This window comes from Neofelis nebulosa, chromosome 4 (genome assembly GCF_028018385.1).
Source record: "Neofelis nebulosa isolate mNeoNeb1 chromosome 4, mNeoNeb1.pri, whole genome shotgun sequence".
NCBI lineage: Eukaryota > Metazoa > Chordata > Mammalia > Carnivora > Felidae > Neofelis > Neofelis nebulosa.
This window is the reverse complement of record NC_080785.1, coordinates 16,611,627-16,629,848: the sequence shown is the minus strand read 5'-3', so window position 1 is coordinate 16,629,848 and position 18,222 is coordinate 16,611,627. Positions and strand designations below refer to the sequence as shown.

Below are 18,222 nucleotides of genomic sequence, written 5' to 3'. Positions count from 1 at the left end.
TCAGTGATATGAATAAATACACTTATCTGCACCTGGCCATCCCCTCTTCTTTCTTGAAAGCACATTTAACCATTATCTGCTCTTAAAGGTCTTTTTCCACTCTTCCATTTGATGTAGGGGCCCTTCCTCTGGGGCCCCCAACCATCCCTCCACCTTTGAACTTATCACTCTGTACTGTTACGGGTCAATTCCGTCCCTCTCCCTCCCTAGACCATACATTCTTCATAGCAGAACTTCTTACTTCTCTTATTTGTAGCACTTAGCATAGCATTTGGCACACAGTAAGCACTCAACACGTGTTGTTATTGCTGTTGTTGTTTCTCCAATAAGTTATAATCAATCTGAAACGATTTTAAGGTAGAAACCATGTTATTCAACTTTGGATTCCTCAACAAGGGCTTGAAATAGTGATTTGCACATACGGCGTGTGAGTATTCCACAACTATTCCTATGAAACTGTTAAGTTTTTATCCAGGGAACTGCTCATGTTATAAAACATAGGTGAGAAAAACCCAATGATTCTCCCCTTGATGCTTTTTTTTTTTAGTACTTTTTTCTTGATTTTCAATATCAAGACTTCAAAGAAAGCACTTGATGCGTGGGAGAGTCTCAGAGACCAGGGAGATTCATGTATTTCATTTCTCATGTTCTAAAGCTTCTCTCCTTTTCAATTTCTCATCATCCTCACAAATTATCTCACTCCCTTCAGCTGAGGAGGCACATTACTCAGGTTATTTTTAGAACACCCTTGTGTGCAATATTGGCAGTTCAAAGCACCAGAGAATCCACACAAACACAAGGATTCTCCTGGGGCTTTTGCTTTGTCCTTGAAGCCCTTTTCATAGACTCCTATGGTCTTTCCTATAAGAACCAGGTAAGCCACATTAAAGGTTCAAGTCCATGCATTTTTACTTCCATGCCTCCCTGGTGAATTTACACTAAATATTTATTGAACATGATGGGAACTAATATAAGAATAAAACAGGGAGCACAATAAGCAATTTCTGCCACATAGAACCTAAAGCTGCACATCCGTATTCCAAGTTCATACCCTGCATCCTGGACCATGCCTTTGCCAAATTTCAGGAACCTCCTGATGGAGAAGCAGTGATGCTCTTCCCCCACCCTTCACTCTACTTCCAAATAACAACTACTACAAACTAAGTATTTTTGATGGCAAAACAGCCAGTCTACACCAAAGCTATAGAACTTGTTCCTTCCTACACAGAGCCCCGTACGTCTGGCAATTTAGAGGAAGATGAAGATTACAAAGAAGACAAATTTCCTGTCCTTACCCTTATGGAAATCAGTCACCACTGTAGTGAGGAGGAACACACGACAAGCAAAATGAAGGAGAACACCAACAATGATTTGCCCCTGTCTTCAATGCTCTCTTCTTCCTACTTATACCTCTAAGGGGTAACTTTTTAATCAGAGAACTAGACTTCTTAATTCAAGAACTATATCTTTCAAGGTTGTCATTTAAGGATGGCTGGTTAGAGGTTTCTAGAGGTTTGATAATGACTCGACACTAATCTCTCAAAGAAGCACTGTTCAACAGACCTGTCTTCAGTGATACAAATGGTTTGTATCTGTGCTGCTCAATATGGTGGCTACCAGTCACCGTGGCTATGAAGCACTTAACGTGTGGCTAGTGTGACTGAGGAACTGACTTGAATTTAATGTATTTAATTACTTTTGATAGGCACATGTGGCTCCCATCTACTGTACTGGGCAGCCCTCGTATCTGAAACAGTAGAACGCTATCCTCTGGACAAAATAAGTAATCTTCCTGGCCACCAAATATAGGTTTAGCCAAAGTACAGATGGATTTCTTTATAAGCTCTGTGTCAACTCACTAAAAGAAAGTTCACCAAAACCTCTCAAACAGCTTAAGCCAGTTTTAGAAGGGTTGACCACAGGCATTTCTCCACCAGCAGCAGGGTCAAGGGGAGGGCAATGAAGGCATAAGTCTGAAAAATAGAGATAACAGTAAATAGTTCTTAAGAGAGAGCTTGACATTTCTTATTTAGGAAAGAACAGAGAAAGGGAGGGAGAAAAGGAGGGAGAGAGAAAAGGAAAAGGAATCTTGAATATTCTAGAGGTGCTTGGTGTCTGAAATAAATACGAAACGTGACAAATAAACATGTAGCCAAACTGAAATCACAAACCTTAAGTGAAATGGCTGCAATCTAAGTAAGACACTGGAAATGTCATCAGTAACTTGTCGAATCGCCAATCTAGAAATCTGGCTCTTGGAATGAGTTTTACAGCAATTGGCCTGAACCCTTGCTAATCCATATACTCATGGCAGCCGATGACCACAGCAAAGGAACTAAGTCCTGAGAGCCATACATGCATACATATATATATATATATATATATATATATATATATATATACATATATATATACACACACACACACGTATATATGTATATATGTACGTATATATATACACACACACACATATATACGTATATGTGTACATATATACGTATATATGTGTGTGTGTGTGTGTATATATATATATATACACACACACATACACGCAGGTTGTGCCCTGCACTAGGACACCCAGAGGGGGTGGGAGAATGAACCCCATCCTAAGTGCCACCCACCACATGCTAGATCCTGGCTCTGGGGCTGACAGAGCTCAGGAGTAAGGGAAGATTTTTGTTAACTTGTCCACCTAGACTTAGAACCTGTTTCTAATTCAAACAAAGACTCCACATGTGCTAATGGTAGACCAGGGCCATGTTTTTAGTTTACTGCTGAACTCTTACGAAGAAAGCCACGTATAAACCAGTACACTGTCAAATTAGGGACAGACAGAACAATGGCATTGCAATCATCTTTAGATAAGGGATAACTGAAGAATAAAAGTGGAAATGGTTTAGTTCAAGGAAAAGAGGCCCAAAGAGAAATGTGATACCTGACTTCAAATATTTGAAGACTATCATATGGAAACAAAGGGGAGGGTTAATCTGAATATCCCCCAGAAGTGCAAATGTAAATGCCAGTAGGTAAAAAATAAAGGAGTTGGGTTAAGCCTCAACATGGAGGCAGCACAGGATCATGAGGAAAATGTAAGCCTTGGGCAACTTAGAACTGAGTCTGAATTCTGACTCAACTAATAGCTCTTTGTGTTTAAGCAAATTGTTTCCCTCTGGAAGATTTAGTGTCCTCGTTTGTAAAATAGAAATAACTAATTTAGACAGTTGTGATAATTAAATAGGAGAACAACAAAACAGGAGGCACAAAGTATCTAAGTCATGCTAGATATTCATTAAATGGTAATACCTAATTTTCTCTATAACAAAAACTTTCCAACAATCAGACCTAACCAATGGTATAACACTCTCCCTAATGCAGCCAAGAACTCCTAACATGGAAGACATTCACCAGCCTCTGCTGGTGGACCATTTGGCAATGATATTTATCAATTAGGTTGGAGTTTTTTTTGTTTTGTTTCGTTTCATTGTTTTTCTGTGTTTGGTACTGGGGTTTTTTTGGTGGGGTTTTTGTGTGTTTGGGGGTTTTTTCTGTTTGTTTTATATTGTTTTTTCATTTTTGGTGTTTTTTTTGTTTTACTTAAACAACAAGGAAGTTCACTGGGAAGATGTTGGATAGTTCACAATTTAGTGGAAAAGCTGGGATGGGGCGCCTGGGTGGCTCAGTCGGTTAAGCGTCCGACTTCGGCTCAGGTCACGATCTCACGGTCCACGAGTTCGAGCCCCGCGTCGGGCTCTGGGCTGACAGCTCAGAGCCTGGAGCCTGCTTCCGATTCTGTGTCTCCCTCTCTCTCTGCCCCTCCCCCGTTCATGCTCTGTCTCTCTCTGTCTCGAAAATAAATAAACGTTAAAAAAAAAATTAAAAAAAAAAAAAAAAGAAAAGCTGGGGATCCATGTTGGGAATAGACAGCAGTGAGGGCAGGAGGAACTGTCCTACGAGGGCACTGCTAATGGATACGAACAAACTGGCACACCCTGTGATAGCCTTGAAGAGGTCAGACCCAAAAGAGTCTGAATGTACCGGCTCAGGTCATATGCCCTACGGTAGTCTCAGTGCAGTAAGAGGAAGCCACCTGTGACACCTTCCAAAGAACTCATTGGCCTCCATGGCACAGAGCCAGGTATCTGGATGTACAGTCTCACAAGATTGCACACAACAGGGGAGAAGTGATTCCCAATACGGAAACAGGGTATATCTACAGATTTATACTGGGATATAGCACACAGCAATGTTTAAGTGCACTGGCCAAGGAGTTCTGACATTCAAATCCTGGCTCCACTGCTTGCTAGCTGTGACGTACTGAGACGGCACTTCATTACCCTGTGCCTCGGTTTCCTCTTCTATAAAACTGTAAATAGTAAGAGTACCTACCTCATAAAGTTGTTGTAAAAATTAACTGGAATAAAGTATGCTAATCGCTAAGCACAGTTCCTGGCACATATAATAAGACCTCAATAAATGTTATTGCTGCTATTAGTAATATTACTATTACTAACGCTGAAGGTACACCATTTAGCACCTCTCAGAAGTGCTTTTCCTGAAAGACACTTAGGCTCTTATTCCTCTGTGGTTTCATGCCAGAAGGGAAGTCAGCGGCTCCAGACCTCTCCTTCCCAGGTCTCTTGACTTGATTTCCCCATGTAGATAATGGTTTCCTAGAACACCACAACTGCTCCACCAAAGCCGTTTTGAGTAATTGTAAAAAGTGCACAATGAAATAGATGAGAAGCACTAATTGCTGGAGAGATGCTAAGAACAACTGTATTAATGAACCCACGCCACAGTGGGAATAACTGTTCGCCATTTGTGGATTCATCCATGTATTATTTCTTCTGAACATTACTTTTAGTTCCTGGAAGAAGTACTTTGCCATAAATGGGAGGTCAATTTACTGGAAGTTAAAGACCAGCTTCCAAGCATCCCATCTGCTCCCGGAAAGAGGTATTTTCTCTCAAATGGCTTGGGGAGGGGCAGGGGAGGGGGGTTGGTGGTGGTGCGGCACACTCCTAGAAAACAACAAAGTTTGCTCCTGTAACAATTCCCACGAAGCAGTTCGCTAAAGAAAATCTATTTGTCTACATACCCCTAAGTTTCACAATAGCCAGTACCAGCTAGAACAGAGATGACAGAAATGCCTTGAGAAGCAGGGCCATGGACTTCCACACACAGATCATGCAGCCTCCAAAATTCATGATAGTGCAATCAGAAAAATGTCACCTGGCAGCTCTGTAATCTGACAATCTCCTCTTTTACACACACACCTACAGAAGAATTATACACACACGCGTCCTACACACATGTCTTCCTCCATGCTCACCCCCTTTTTGCTGATCAAACTGAACTCCTAGACTTCTGCCAGGCTTGCACAGGATTTGCTTTTATCTTCATTTTTAAGAGCCTTCAGTTGCCAGCCATATCTCAATACAATTAAATTTTGCCCACAATCCAGTTCCTTGCTGCAACCAAATTATATTCTATGTCATATTACTTCAAAATCTTAGAATTCTAGGGGCACCTGGGTGTCTCAGTCAGTTAAGTGTGCCACCCTTGATTTCGGCTCAGGTCATGAGCTCAGGGGAAACTGAGCCCTGCGTCGGGCTCACTGCCTGCTTGGGATGCTCTGTCTCAACCTCCCTCCATGCACCTTCCCTGCTCGTGCTCGCTCTCACTCTCTAAATAAATAAATAAATAAATAAATAAATAAATAAATATCTTAAAATTTTTAATAAGAAAAAAACCTTTAGAATTCTAAATTATCCAGAGTATTCCATCGAGATGTTCTCAGTAATGTCAAATGTGGCCTCAAAAACATACCTGTTTGGCAGTCGTATTTTCTGGAGATGCTTCCAAATCCTTAAAACTGCAGGCAGCCCATGCTTGCTGCACAATCTTAGTCACAGACCATGGGAGTTTGGTTATTAGGTGATCAGCTATATTGAATTTTCTCCACATATTCAACAAATGTGTTGAGGTGCCCACTGCTCCCCCTAAAATCACTGAGCCACAGGAGCATATGCTATATGGAGACGTGAAATGCAGTTGCTGTAAAAATGAAATGCTATTCTTGGAATACCTATGTCATTACTTGAACTGAATCTCCTTTACAATGAAATGGCTGCTGCTTAGCAACTAATGCAAAGGAAGAGCCTGAATGTTTTTCTTTTTTTTCTCCCCAACAGAAGGTGTATTAAACATATACCATGCTGCTGGAGGTTCCATGTTTTTGAATATACAGAAAGAGTCATGAGGATGACAATGAGGTCATCCTCCAAATCAATGCCATATGGGTTTGGTAGGCCAGCCAGTGACTGATTCCAACTCTGTCCATTGTGATTAAAAACTGAGGTAAAGTCAAGTAAATAAAATTAACGAAAGGGAAACGCTGCTATCTACCTTTCCATACGGCGGTGCATGGAAGCAGTGTAATGAAGTGAAAAGAACATGGGACTTCAAATCCAAACACTAGCCTAAGCCTGGCAGCGCCCCTTACCGGCTTGTGGCTTTGGGAAAGTCACCTAGTGGTCACGCCTGTTTCCGGAAATGTACAATGGCTCTAAAAAACAATACCCGCTCTACCTGTTGCCTAAGACTGTTTTGAGAGTAAAATTCGATCAAGCAGGTGAAAGCAGTTTATAAATGGCAAAGCCCTAAAAGCGCCACACACGTTTTTATTAGAAGTACTTAAATTTAGTTGGTATTAACAGTGTAAGAAATCTCCAGAAATCTGTCTTTAAAAAAAAAAAAATCCCTTAGATTTTGTTATAATTCCACACTGGCTCATAGAAAGCTTCTGTTTTAATCTTTAAATAGCTTTGTCGTTTATTTTTGAACTAGAGATTTATTTTGCTGAGAAATTCTGAAGGTTTTCTTCAAATAGGAAAAAATGACTCAGGTTTTTTAAATCATCCTTTGGAACTTTCTAGGTGACTATAACAGCACACATGCATATACTTATGAATTCTGAAGGGCGTTGCTATGAAAAAACTTACACTGAAAGTACTTACAGCCTGAATAGGCCCTCCAGTTAAAGGTGAAGACTTCACTCTAAGGATACTCAAAAAAAAAAAAAAAAAAAAAATCAGATGATGCTTTTACTGTGCCACTTCAACCACACAAAATACACATAAATCGGTGTGAACTTCTTCACCGGACCCCACGCCATTGTACCATTAACCACCAGCCCCTCAAGTTCCACTCTGCTTACAACATATGACAAGGTCTTGTACTGGAGATAGATATTGAAGGAGGGGACACGTACTGAGCTATAATCCCTGCAGAGCATTCCCTGGCCCCAGGAAACTGGGTTTTTTCCTCCACCCCATGCCACGGAGAAGAATCATATAGTTTCAGAAAGGAGAGCTCGGTCTTCACCTGCCTACAATGGCCAGTAGCAGACAGCTATTCACAGAGCCGAGTCCATGCTTGGACAGGGAAGGAATTCTTGGTCTCTCGGCCAATCAACCTCTATCTATGTCCTGTGTTAGGACTGGCTGGGCCCCCCAAAACGATGGGCCCACGGGTCTCTCCTCTCAGAGGATGCTGGTCTAATAAACCACTAGATAGTGCCAATATGGCTATTTGTACATAGGAAGTGGGAACGGGTGAAAGAACCAGAGTAAAAAGCTGCACTGGGGAAGCAGTTGGCAAATATGGAACTGGATCTGAACTCTGCCATGAGCCTTGTGACCTCACGCAAGTTGCTTAAACTCTAAGCCTCAATATCCTTATCTGTAAAATGGAAATAATAATAGCCCCTACTTAATTGAGGGTTAAGTGAAAATGCTATAAATAAAATGTTTCACGGCTCAGAGGAAATGTTTACTAAAATCAGTACCTCACACTGATTAATATTCACAAGTAGAGAGTTAAGTAAATTAACACTTGCAGCCCAGATCTGAACCAAGGAGAGCATTTTTCTTCTCTTAGCTGCACTGCACGAAAACTTGGGAAGTACATGGGCTGTCTTTGCTGCCTCAGGGAATGGTATGTCAGAGGCCACTGGGAAGGACAAGAACAGCGGTGGCTGCTGTTTTTTGGCCACTGTGAGAAAAGGCAGGGTAGGCCGGGAAGGCTCAGCAGCCCCATGGGTGTTCACTCTGCCGGAGAAGATCATGCTCGGAGGCTTCTGGAGTTCAAGGTTTCTCTACTTCCTGTCTCACTTTAGATGCTGAGGACAGTGCTTCAATGGGAGAGAGACAAAAATATGCCATGGCTTAGTCTTTGCATGGAGAGGAGGCCAATTTAAAAGGAAGAAACCGTTTTAAATCAGGCTCTTTTCTCAAAAAACCCCTACAGGGAATGCTCTCTGTCTCAGAGAGAGATTGCCTCAAACCCAGTTACAGACATAAGGACAGTGATGAGAACACAATCCTTTCGGTTTGAAGAATGCTCCAGAAGTTTCTCTCAAAGTGATACATGGAACCCTTTCCAACTGCATCCACATATGCTTATATAAAACCCCTTTCACCTTTAAACAAACTGCTTTCAAGTGTTTTTAAAACAAAAATGTATTCTTCCAAAGGATTTTTTACATCTTTCTGATACACGAAGGCAAGACACATTTTTTTTTTTTTTTTTTTTTTTTTTTTTATTTTTGGGACAGAGAGAGACAGAGCATGAACGGGGGAGGGGCAGAGAGAGAGGGAGACACAGAATCGGAAACAGGCTCCAGGCTCTGAGCCATCAGCCCAGAGCCTGACGCGGGGCTCGAACTCACGGACGGCGAGATCGTGACCTGGCTGAAGTCGGACGCTTAACCGACTGCGCCACCCAGGCGCCCCATGCAAGACACATTTTAAAAATGTATTCTGGAGTGTTCAAGAAGTCTATTTTCTGGCTATTTCCTGAAAATCTACATGATACACAAAAGCGACCAAACTGCCTTTCCTTTATCTTTTATAGGAAAAAAAAAAAAAAAAAAAGAATTTACTTCCTCAGTACTTATTTCACAGTCCTGAGCCAGTTTTATTTGTTCAACAAATATTTAATAATCACCTACAATTTTAAAAAGTAAATTCTGTTGTTTGGCCTGGTTGAGAAAACTGACAGAACATCCCAGAAGGCTGAGCCTTCAACTTCCGAAATAATCCAGGACAGGTAGCATCTGGGAAGCTGTTTCTCTGATTGCCAGGACGCGGCAGCTGGCCATTGTCTGGACACACAAAGCAGACGGCATCGAGCCGGGCCAGAGGAGAAATAACCTCTGTCCTGCAGTCCCTGGTGGCAACTCTATTTCTAGTACCTCTGTCTTTATCTACTTATCTATTCCCGACACTCGAAGCTCTGAGACCCTGTTACCCAATCCTCCGCGTCTGGCTTCCTGCTCCCGGATGACCAGTTTGGGGGTGTGGGCCGCTGCACGCTGATTCCTCTGCACGCTGGCCATGCCCATCTTCTCCGACCTTGGCTTCCTGCCTCCTCCGATTTCCAGAGCACTCAGAGGCAGCTCGATCCTCTCCATACCCTCTAGCGAGAGTCAACTGATTTTTAACAAGTTGTGAAAGGAGAAGTACAGATCCCATACCTCAGTGAATGCCAAAACCTGTACCTTTATTTTCCCAAGTATACAGCTATCTGATTTTCCTATTATCTGAATAATTTTATCACTGGCCACGGACATCTGACTAATGTTCAACACATTGAAGATTAATAAACAGATCTCCCTAACTGGACTTAAGGATGGGTGATACCACCGGAATAAACACGGGGTGTTTATTTTAACTTAACTTTGTGACAGGGAGCATGATGCGTGTCAGCCTTCAAACCGTCCTACAAGGAGGGTCCCACTGTCACTACCATTTTATACAAGGGGAAATTAAGGCACAGAGCGATGAAGCAACGTGCCCAAGGTCACACAGCAGGCAGAGATAGAGGGAGAACTGAAGCCGGTGGCAGGGCTCTAGAGTCAGGGCTCTTAACCATCATTCCACCTGTCTCTCACGACATTGAAGAGTAAGAATAATGAGATTTGGTTGCAGTTTCTTTCTTACTGTTTTAAGTTTTGGTTGTTTCCAACCCACCCCCCCTCCCGCCCCAACCGCAATCCAGCAAGTCAGACCATCATGTTATAGCTTAAATCAGAACTGGCTCTTATCAGAGCATTATTTATGAATCTGAAAATCTAACGGCAAATCTCCACTTAAGCAAAATGGCTAGAGGTTAAGGACCACACAAGTCCCTGTCAGAAAGCTGTTGCCTTTAAAAAACAGTATCAGCTCCATTTCAGAGACTCACAAAACCTCAGGGCTGCAAGGAAAGAACATTAAAATTCATCTGCGAAGACCCTTCTTCCCACCTCTACCCAACCACAGCCCCCTCCATCAGCCAGCCAGCACACACACACCTGATGATCTGATTTTCTCTAAAAGAACACCGCAGCGTTCCCGCCACCTCTCTTTGAACACTACACTCACCGGCCACCCTTCAAGTGTGCTATAAATATAGGTGCATAAAAAGTAGCTGGCCCTTTTTTGCAGAATTTGTCATTAAGCGAGTTGAAAACAAAGCAAAAGCTTAGAGTTACAAAGAGACAAAGGAATTCTTCCTATAATAACTTTTCCGCCAAAGTCAGTTGGGTGAACTGGAAGGAGGGAGCGAAGGACTGCAGAGCAGAGGCCGCCAAGGGAGTAAAAACCTCCGGCTGGCTGGACAGCGGTCAGGCCAGATTCCAGGACGGCGGGGCAGCCATCTTTGTGCCTTTCTAAGTTCTAATCACAGGGAAAAAAGTCAACAGAAAATTCCCCGAGGAGGAAATCAATGAAGCCCCCTTGGAAAGGGATGAGACAGACAGAAAGAGAGCCAGAGAGCTAATTAGTGCTACTCAGAAGGCAAATTAAGGCTTTTTCTTTGACAAGCTGCAAATAGCTGGTTAAGTAAGAGCTCTGCCACCCCTCTCCAGCCCCGAACAGCTGGCCGAACGGCTGGTGCAGGTAGTCATACAGGAAGCTGTAAACGGAAACACAGTTCTGGGCTGTTGGACAAAGAGTAAATGAGAAAAAAGGCAAAGCTTTCTTTCAGGAGAAACGAAAATCACAACCCGAGATGGACAGGGAATGGTAAAAGCAGTAGTTTATTTAAAGAAGGCAATTAGATTCTTTCATCCATAAATATTTATGCAACACCTACTGAGTAATGAGAACAGGATTCAGGGATTCAAATGGTAAGGTGCAATCTCTGGCTTGCAAGGGGCTAACAACTTAGCAGGAAATAATAATAATTAGAAAAGTTAACTTGCTGCAAGGCGCTGTGCTGCACCCTGGGCATAAGGTAACTCACTCAAATCTCATGAGAAGCTTCTAAGGTACGTGTTATGATTCCCCCCATTTCAGAGAGGAGTATGCTGAGCCTGCAAGGGATTACACAACACGCCCAAGATCAGCCGGAAGGTGCCAGGTTTAAATCCCAGTCAAGCTCCCACACCAGAAAATTACAACTGAGTCCTACTGACATGGCTTTTTGCAAGTGCCATGTGAGGACATGGGAAGACTGACCACCTACCACAGAAAGTGGACACCTCTGAGCAATCCTAAGAGGAGTCTGCCTGGTGAACAGGCCAGAGAGGAATTATGGGAGCAGCATGTTCAAGCAGACCTAACTTGCCATTTTAATTTCTTTTTTTTTATTTTTTATTTTTTAAAATGTTTTATTTATTTTTGAGACAGAGAGAGACAGGGCATGTGCAAGGGACGGGCAGAAAGAAAGGGTGACACGGAATCCGAAGCAGGCTCCGGGCTCTGAGCTGTCAGCACAGAACCTGACGCGGGGCTCGAACTCACGGACCGCGAGATCATTACCTGAGCCAAGTCGAACGCGTAACCCACTGAGCCACCCAGGTACCCCGCCATTTTAATTTCTTGCATCTTTTCCTGCACTGCATTGGTTTGTTAGGCCTTGCAGCAGGCATAACATTCCTACCAGTTCAAACAATTCCAACAGTGCAAATGGTTCCAGCCAGTTCAAACAATTTGAAATTAGTCCACATTTATAGTTATGTCATGCAAATTAAATTTCAAAGAAAAAAGAAAGAAACCTTTCAGCTTAGACTTTGTTTCGCTCCTTACCTTCTTCCCTCAGTTACCCACCATTAATTTGGAGGAACTGCTGTCCTAAAGCAAAAATTACAAGGTCTCAGAAAAAATAATTTGGACAGGTGTTAACCCACATAAACCCAAGTAAGAAAACAAACATCACAACAATATCTAGGCAGTGGTCCTTCTAGATGCTTCCAGTTTCACAGAGTGAGTGCCTCTCAGCCCACTTTAAGAACAATTTGGGGTTGCCTAAAGGGTGTGCGTATCCCAGAGCCCAGCCCAGAAGGACCTGGAAGGTGCAATAAGCCCGGGCCCTCACTAAGAGTCCTCATTTTCTCTTATTAGACAGTAAAATGTTTCAAAGAGCTAACTCTACTCTAATTTGATTTGACCCCATGAGGCAATGCTGTGGTTGTCGCGGCAAAAATGAACACCAGCAAAACTCCTTTCAACTTCTCCACCCCCTGATGCCACAGGGCCCGATGCCATCACGCTCCCAGGTAAAAACCAAGGCTCTCAAAGGTCAACTCGAACAGGTGAAGTACTATGGACAATAGTTCAAGTGCAACCTTGCCCAGTTTGTGTCTGGATTGAGGAAGTCTACCTTTAGCTAAGTCCAAAGTGATTACTGAGGAAGGAAACATTAAATCAGAACCAAAGTTTTCCTCTGACCCTAAAGGCTCAAAATAGTGAACAAATGTATAAAGCACAGACAAAAACATAAAATAACTAAAACTGATTTACAAAGGAGGATATTGGCACACTGGTTTTCGGAAGAAGAAAACTCCCCGCTCCCAGGATTGATTCTCACGCAAGGAGAAAAAATGCCCATGCTGTCCTGTCTGGCTTTCTTACACTCCACTTGTCTTTCTTAGAATCACATAATCTTGCTTTGCAGGACAAAACACAAAGGGAAATACTACCACGTTCTTATCACCAACGTGTAAATAAGAAAAGATTTTTTACCTGGCTGTCTAACCTAAGTATTTTAATACTCCCTGCTGCTATGCCTGTCTCGTACCAAAATCTCCCTTTGAGGGGCGCCTGGGTGGCGCAGTCGGTTGAGCGTCCGACTTCAGCCAGGTCACGATCTCTCGGTCCGTGAGTTCGAGCCCCGCATCAGGCTCTGGGCTGATGGCTCGGAGCCTGGAGCCTGTTTCCGATTCTGTGTCTCCCTCTCTCTCTGCCCCTCCCCCGTTCATGCTATGTCTCTCTCTGTCCCAAAAATAAATAAAAAACGTTGAAAAAAAAAATTTTTTTTTAAAAAATAAAAAAAACAAAATCTCCCTTTGAGGGTCTGGTACTACTATTCTGGTGTATAAGTAGAGAAGCTGAACCACGTCATCAACATTTTATAAGTACCATTAATCGCCCAGGCCTTCTTATAAGTGAAATCACACCTCATCGTTTTTTCGGGGGTGCTCAAAGAGGTACACGGGCCAGTTCTTCACTGGATCTAGGTTCACCTACACAACATCTGTGTCATTTTATCCAAAAGCATCTAAAACTCTAACATGGGTATCCACAATGATGGCAGGTGTCACGTAGGTGGTTTTGTTCTATGAAGCGAAACCAATATAAGCTTTGGTGATCATGGATTTATACTCATTTTTCTTTCTGAAATAGTAGAGAAAATCCTTAAAATCACACAGTCAAAGGAATATGGTCCAAAGTGTACAAGAGATAATATATAATGACCTGTATTACATATTACAGAGGAGGCGAAAGAACAGCTCACACTGCACACGCACGGACACACACACTTACATACACGCGGAGAGACTTCCAACCTGAAATGAATATTTAGAGAAGCAGAATGTGGTCTAAGGAGAGAGTCCTTTAGAGTTGGATCTGGGTTTCAATTCTGCCTCCTACCCAAGCTCTATACCTCACGTTCATTTTCTATAAAATAGACATAACCATAATCATACCATAGGACAGTCACGAAGAGTAAATAGGATGGAATATACAACAATACTTACTGCAGTGCCTGGTACATAGAAGGCAATAAACATCAGCTACTTTCTCCTTCCCCTCCCCTGTGCATTTCTGAAAGACTTTTTTTTTTTTTTTTACTAACTTAAAAGGGAATTCTTACAGCAGTAAAAAAAAAAAAAAAAACAGTTCCTACACATTATATAGTCATTGGCACATATGTATCTGTTGCAGCACCATAATTTGCAAAGAAAAAGGAAGTAGTAATTTGAAGAGAAAAGTACCAGCTCACTTGCATTGCCTTGTAAAACCTTCAGCTTTACAGTCTACAGAGACTATTTGCTCTAGGGGAGCAGAATCTGAAATAAAGGAAAAATTCTCATGGGAAAAATGGTTCCCAAAAACAGCCAAGAAAGAAAAGATAATGAGGGGAAATCTAGGGGTATATAAAGGAGTTTATTTTACTTAACAAAGTAAAAGTCAAGCAAAATGAATAATCTGCCTCCAGAAATGGTTATTTAAAGGCTTTTTGTAAAGGGCTCCAGTTCCTAAAAAGACAGGAGTCACTGCATATGCCCACCCACTCCTCATTTATTTTTAAAATCTAGCTTATATGTTCCTTAGCAACAGAAGGAGCAGATGAGACCCCCCTACACACACGCACACGCACACCCTCTCCCAAAGCCCCCTTCTTCTTTCCTGTCAAGTGTCATTCTGCAAATACCCATGTTCTTCAAAAGATATTTTTTACCTACCTGCAAATCTCCTCTTTCCCACCTCAAATGACTCCCCCCACCCTTACACAAGCAGCCACATTTCATTCACCAACCGAATTCTTTCACTCAGACTCCATCCTGTGAGGTATTCCCAACCTCTCTCCATGAACTCCAACCAGTCACTGTCCTTGAGTGCCCCCAGAAGTGAGGTGGTGTGGTCCCCACTGAAGGGCCAGTGCCCAACTCCAGCCAGAGGTGTACTTCCTTACAGACCATTTATTGACCCACCGGCAAAAGGTCAGGCCCAGCTATGTCTGAATCTGGCAGGAATGGCTCCCACGGTGAATGGTCCACCATTCACCATGACTCTAAAAAACTAATAATGGGAATCAAAATGGAGACACTCTCCAGGTTATCCAAGACAAACATGTGCCCGATGAAATCAACTATCTTTTCACTGTCTTTCCTCTGACTTTGGGACTGCCTGGTCTTGTTTGGCCGGGCACCGTTTATGAGCTCAAAGATCAATTGTTCAGCCTTTGGGAAAAAATAGGGCAATGGTCCTCAGATATTAGTGTGCTTAAGCACTGCCCGGGGAGCCTGTTAAAAATCCCCACCCACAGACTGTTTGATTTTCTAAGGCTGGGGTGGCAGGCATTTTGAACCAGCCACCTGAGGTGATGCTGATGGAGGTGATTTCCTGAATTGGAGATCATACAGCTTTACTGAAAAGGGAATGTTCACAAAGTAGGACCCACCTCTATGGTTCGTAAGGCAAATGCAGGATTATTATTCCTTTATGGAAAAATGTTGTGTTCGTGTCTCTGTTTGTGTGTGCACACACTTACACATGCATGTGTGAGCTTGCAACCGGGAAAGCCATGGCCCACACAGCACCCGTGGCCAGGAGAGAAGCTCAGAGAATGACCCCTGCCAAGAGGCAAACTGAAATGATTTCCCTTGCAAACTCTGCCTCTGGAGCCCTACCTAGTGAGGAGTCTGATGAATACCAGTAACACAGGCCAGTTTCTCAGCTCAGGAGCCCAGACCCACAATGTGCCGAATGTAATGAGCCCCCTCCAACTCACAGTTCCTAAATTAGGCTGAATGTAGTCCCTGTTCCCCTAAGGGCCAGGCAGGCCATCATTACGAGGAAGTGGAGCTGCCTGTGTCCCAGCATACCTCCCTAGAGCTACCCCACTCTCCACCACTTGCCTATTTTTGGAAACCAAAAAATATAAAGAGAAAGATTCATTTGATCCTCATCTATGCTAGTAACTAAAAGAGCAAGTCAAGTGGGAAACTCCCTCGACGCACAGAGAACAAAATGCACGCAAGGAATGCGGGAACCACAACCTGACCAGGAAGACCGTCTCAGAGTCATCAGAAGCCAACGCTTAGACACACGGCACATGCCCTAGTGACTGGGGCCTCCGGTCCAGGCAATGCCTATGGGGATCCCAATGATTCACACACATGCCCCCATAAATACAACACACACCCTCACAAACCCACACGCCTCTGTCATCTGCCTTTGCTTACATAACAGCACATGGTGTGACAGGCTTAATACTTTATAGGGGTTTCTGGAAAGGACCGCTAGTTCAAAGGACAGGGTCACACTACTGTTATTACTGACCCCTTTTCGAGAAATACTCCAACCCCTAGCAAGTGCAAATTGTCGTCATTCTGTGCTGCGTTTATCACCTGAACTTTCAAACTAACAAAGCAGTAAGGGTAGTCTCTAAAACTCTCTGAATCTCTCGACATTTTTACTCTTGCCCTGGGGGTGGGGGGCTGGGGGTGGAGCAGAGAACCTAATGGATCCTCAGTTCTCGTTTTTTGGATCCTGAGACAATTGGGGCTAATCTTTTATTATAATTTGGCGGCCATTTAGCCTACACTGTCCTTGTCTCACAAATGCATCCACCCTCAGGGGCAAGCATGGTGCCATTCTCTCACTCTTCCATGGCTGGCCAGCGGGCTCCCCACCTCCTCCTGCTGGGCACACCCAGGAGAGAGGGAGAGAGCACAGGTACGGGTAACCCCCTAACCAGCTGAGTAGCTACAGACTTCGATCCACACCGTCCCTTCCTTCACGGGAGGTCTCCCTGCAGGTCCGACTTCCACAAGGATCTCCCCTCAGGACAGCGCTGTTCTTTCCTGCCTGGACGGTGATCTCAACTACCAAGTTAGTGCCAAAGGTTCATCCAAGGAAATCTGGAAGGTAGGGGGGAGTGGTTACAGATGACACCGCCTTAGGGACAACTTCGAGGACTTCTCTTAAGAAAACTAGGCATCTCTTGTCTGTGTCTGCACACCCCCCCCCTCCCGCGCACACACGCATTTTTGTTGTTTTCTGATCTCAGAGACCCAGTCTTCGGTCCTGTTCCAGAGGGAAACCGGGCGCACCCAGCTTCCCTCCAGCCCAGAATGACGGGATGAGAAGAGAATACGTCTCCCCACAAGGGGGAGAGAGAAAGAGAAACAGAGAGAGAGAGAGAGAGAGAGAGAGAGAGAGAGAGAGAGAGAAGAGAGAGAAACAGAGAGCGAGCCAGGTGCCCCCAACTCCGCGGAAGCGCCCGTGTGACGGACGAGAGCGGGTCTCAGCCCCGCGGTGGCACCTGTCTCCCGGGCGCCCGGGCGCCCGCGCCTACCTGTAAGAGACCTGCTTCCGGAAAGTTAAGTTCCTGAGCTTCTCCTCCAGCGCCTCGTCCTTCTCCTTCGCGCCGGCGGCCGCGGGCTCCTCCAGGGCAGCGGCCCCCGCCGCCGCCGCCGCCGCCGCCGCCGCTGCCCCCGCGCCCCGCGGGTCCGCGCCGCCCTCCGCGCCCAGGCAGCAACTCCCGGCGCCGCTTCCGCCGCCGCCGCTGCCGCCCGTCGCCCCCTTCTCCTCTCCCGCCGAGGAGCTGGGGTTCATGGCGACCGCTCCGGCGGCCGCGGAGGGAGCCGAGGCGGCGGCGCTGCAGAGGCCGGGCCGGCTGACGGCGCGGGCGGCGGCCGCCACCGCAGGAGAGCGAGCAGGTCCGCGCGCCGCTGGCAGGGGCAGCAAATGGCAGCCCCTTCCCGCAGCATCCATCCGCCGCTGCACCGCACCGGGGCATTGTGGGAAACTCCGTGCCTCCACTCCCCCTCCCCGACCAATCAGAGGCCACCTCCCTCCGCCCCCCCTCTGCCTCCCCGCCGCCAACCCGCGCCCTCCATCCTCCGCCCCCCCCCCGCCCCCAACCCTGGCCTTTTCCTAAATCGGGGGCACCGGCCAGAGCTGAACCTGAACTCTGCCCTGAGGCGTCGGGGGCTGCTGGAGAGGAGCACGGAGGGAGGGGGCCAGGAGGGCGCCGGGCGCGAACCCCGGCGTCGGGAGAGGAGAGCCCCGGAGGGAAACTCGGAGGAGAGCGTGCCGCGCCCCGGTGAATACACAAGAAGGCGGGGACCCGGACGCGCGAGGTGCCCTGCCCGGGCGGGCGGCCCTGGAGCGGTAGCGCCCACCTGGGTCCCCGGGAGTGCCCTGATGCCCGGTGCCTGGGGCG

At 45.2% G+C, this 18,222-nt stretch overlaps 1 protein-coding gene across 12 annotated transcripts in view; it reads right to left on the bottom strand.

Moving 5' to 3' along the window:
* Positions 1-17,805, bottom strand: part of DGKI (diacylglycerol kinase iota) — a 452,201-nt gene extending 434,396 nt beyond the window's left edge. For 5 of the 12 annotated variants that reach the window (XM_058724157.1, XM_058724156.1, XM_058724159.1 and 2 more), the window contains exon 1: positions 17,353-17,803. In XM_058724157.1, coding sequence (XP_058580140.1) covers positions 17,353-17,771 — 419 coding nt within the window. In that variant the 5' untranslated portion in view covers positions 17,772-17,803. Of the gene's footprint in view, positions 1-17,352 lie in introns of all 12 variants that reach the window. The other 7 variants (XM_058724155.1, XM_058724161.1, XM_058724154.1 and 4 more) reach the window with 4 other exon arrangements.
* Positions 17,806-18,222: the final 417 nt, after the last annotated feature.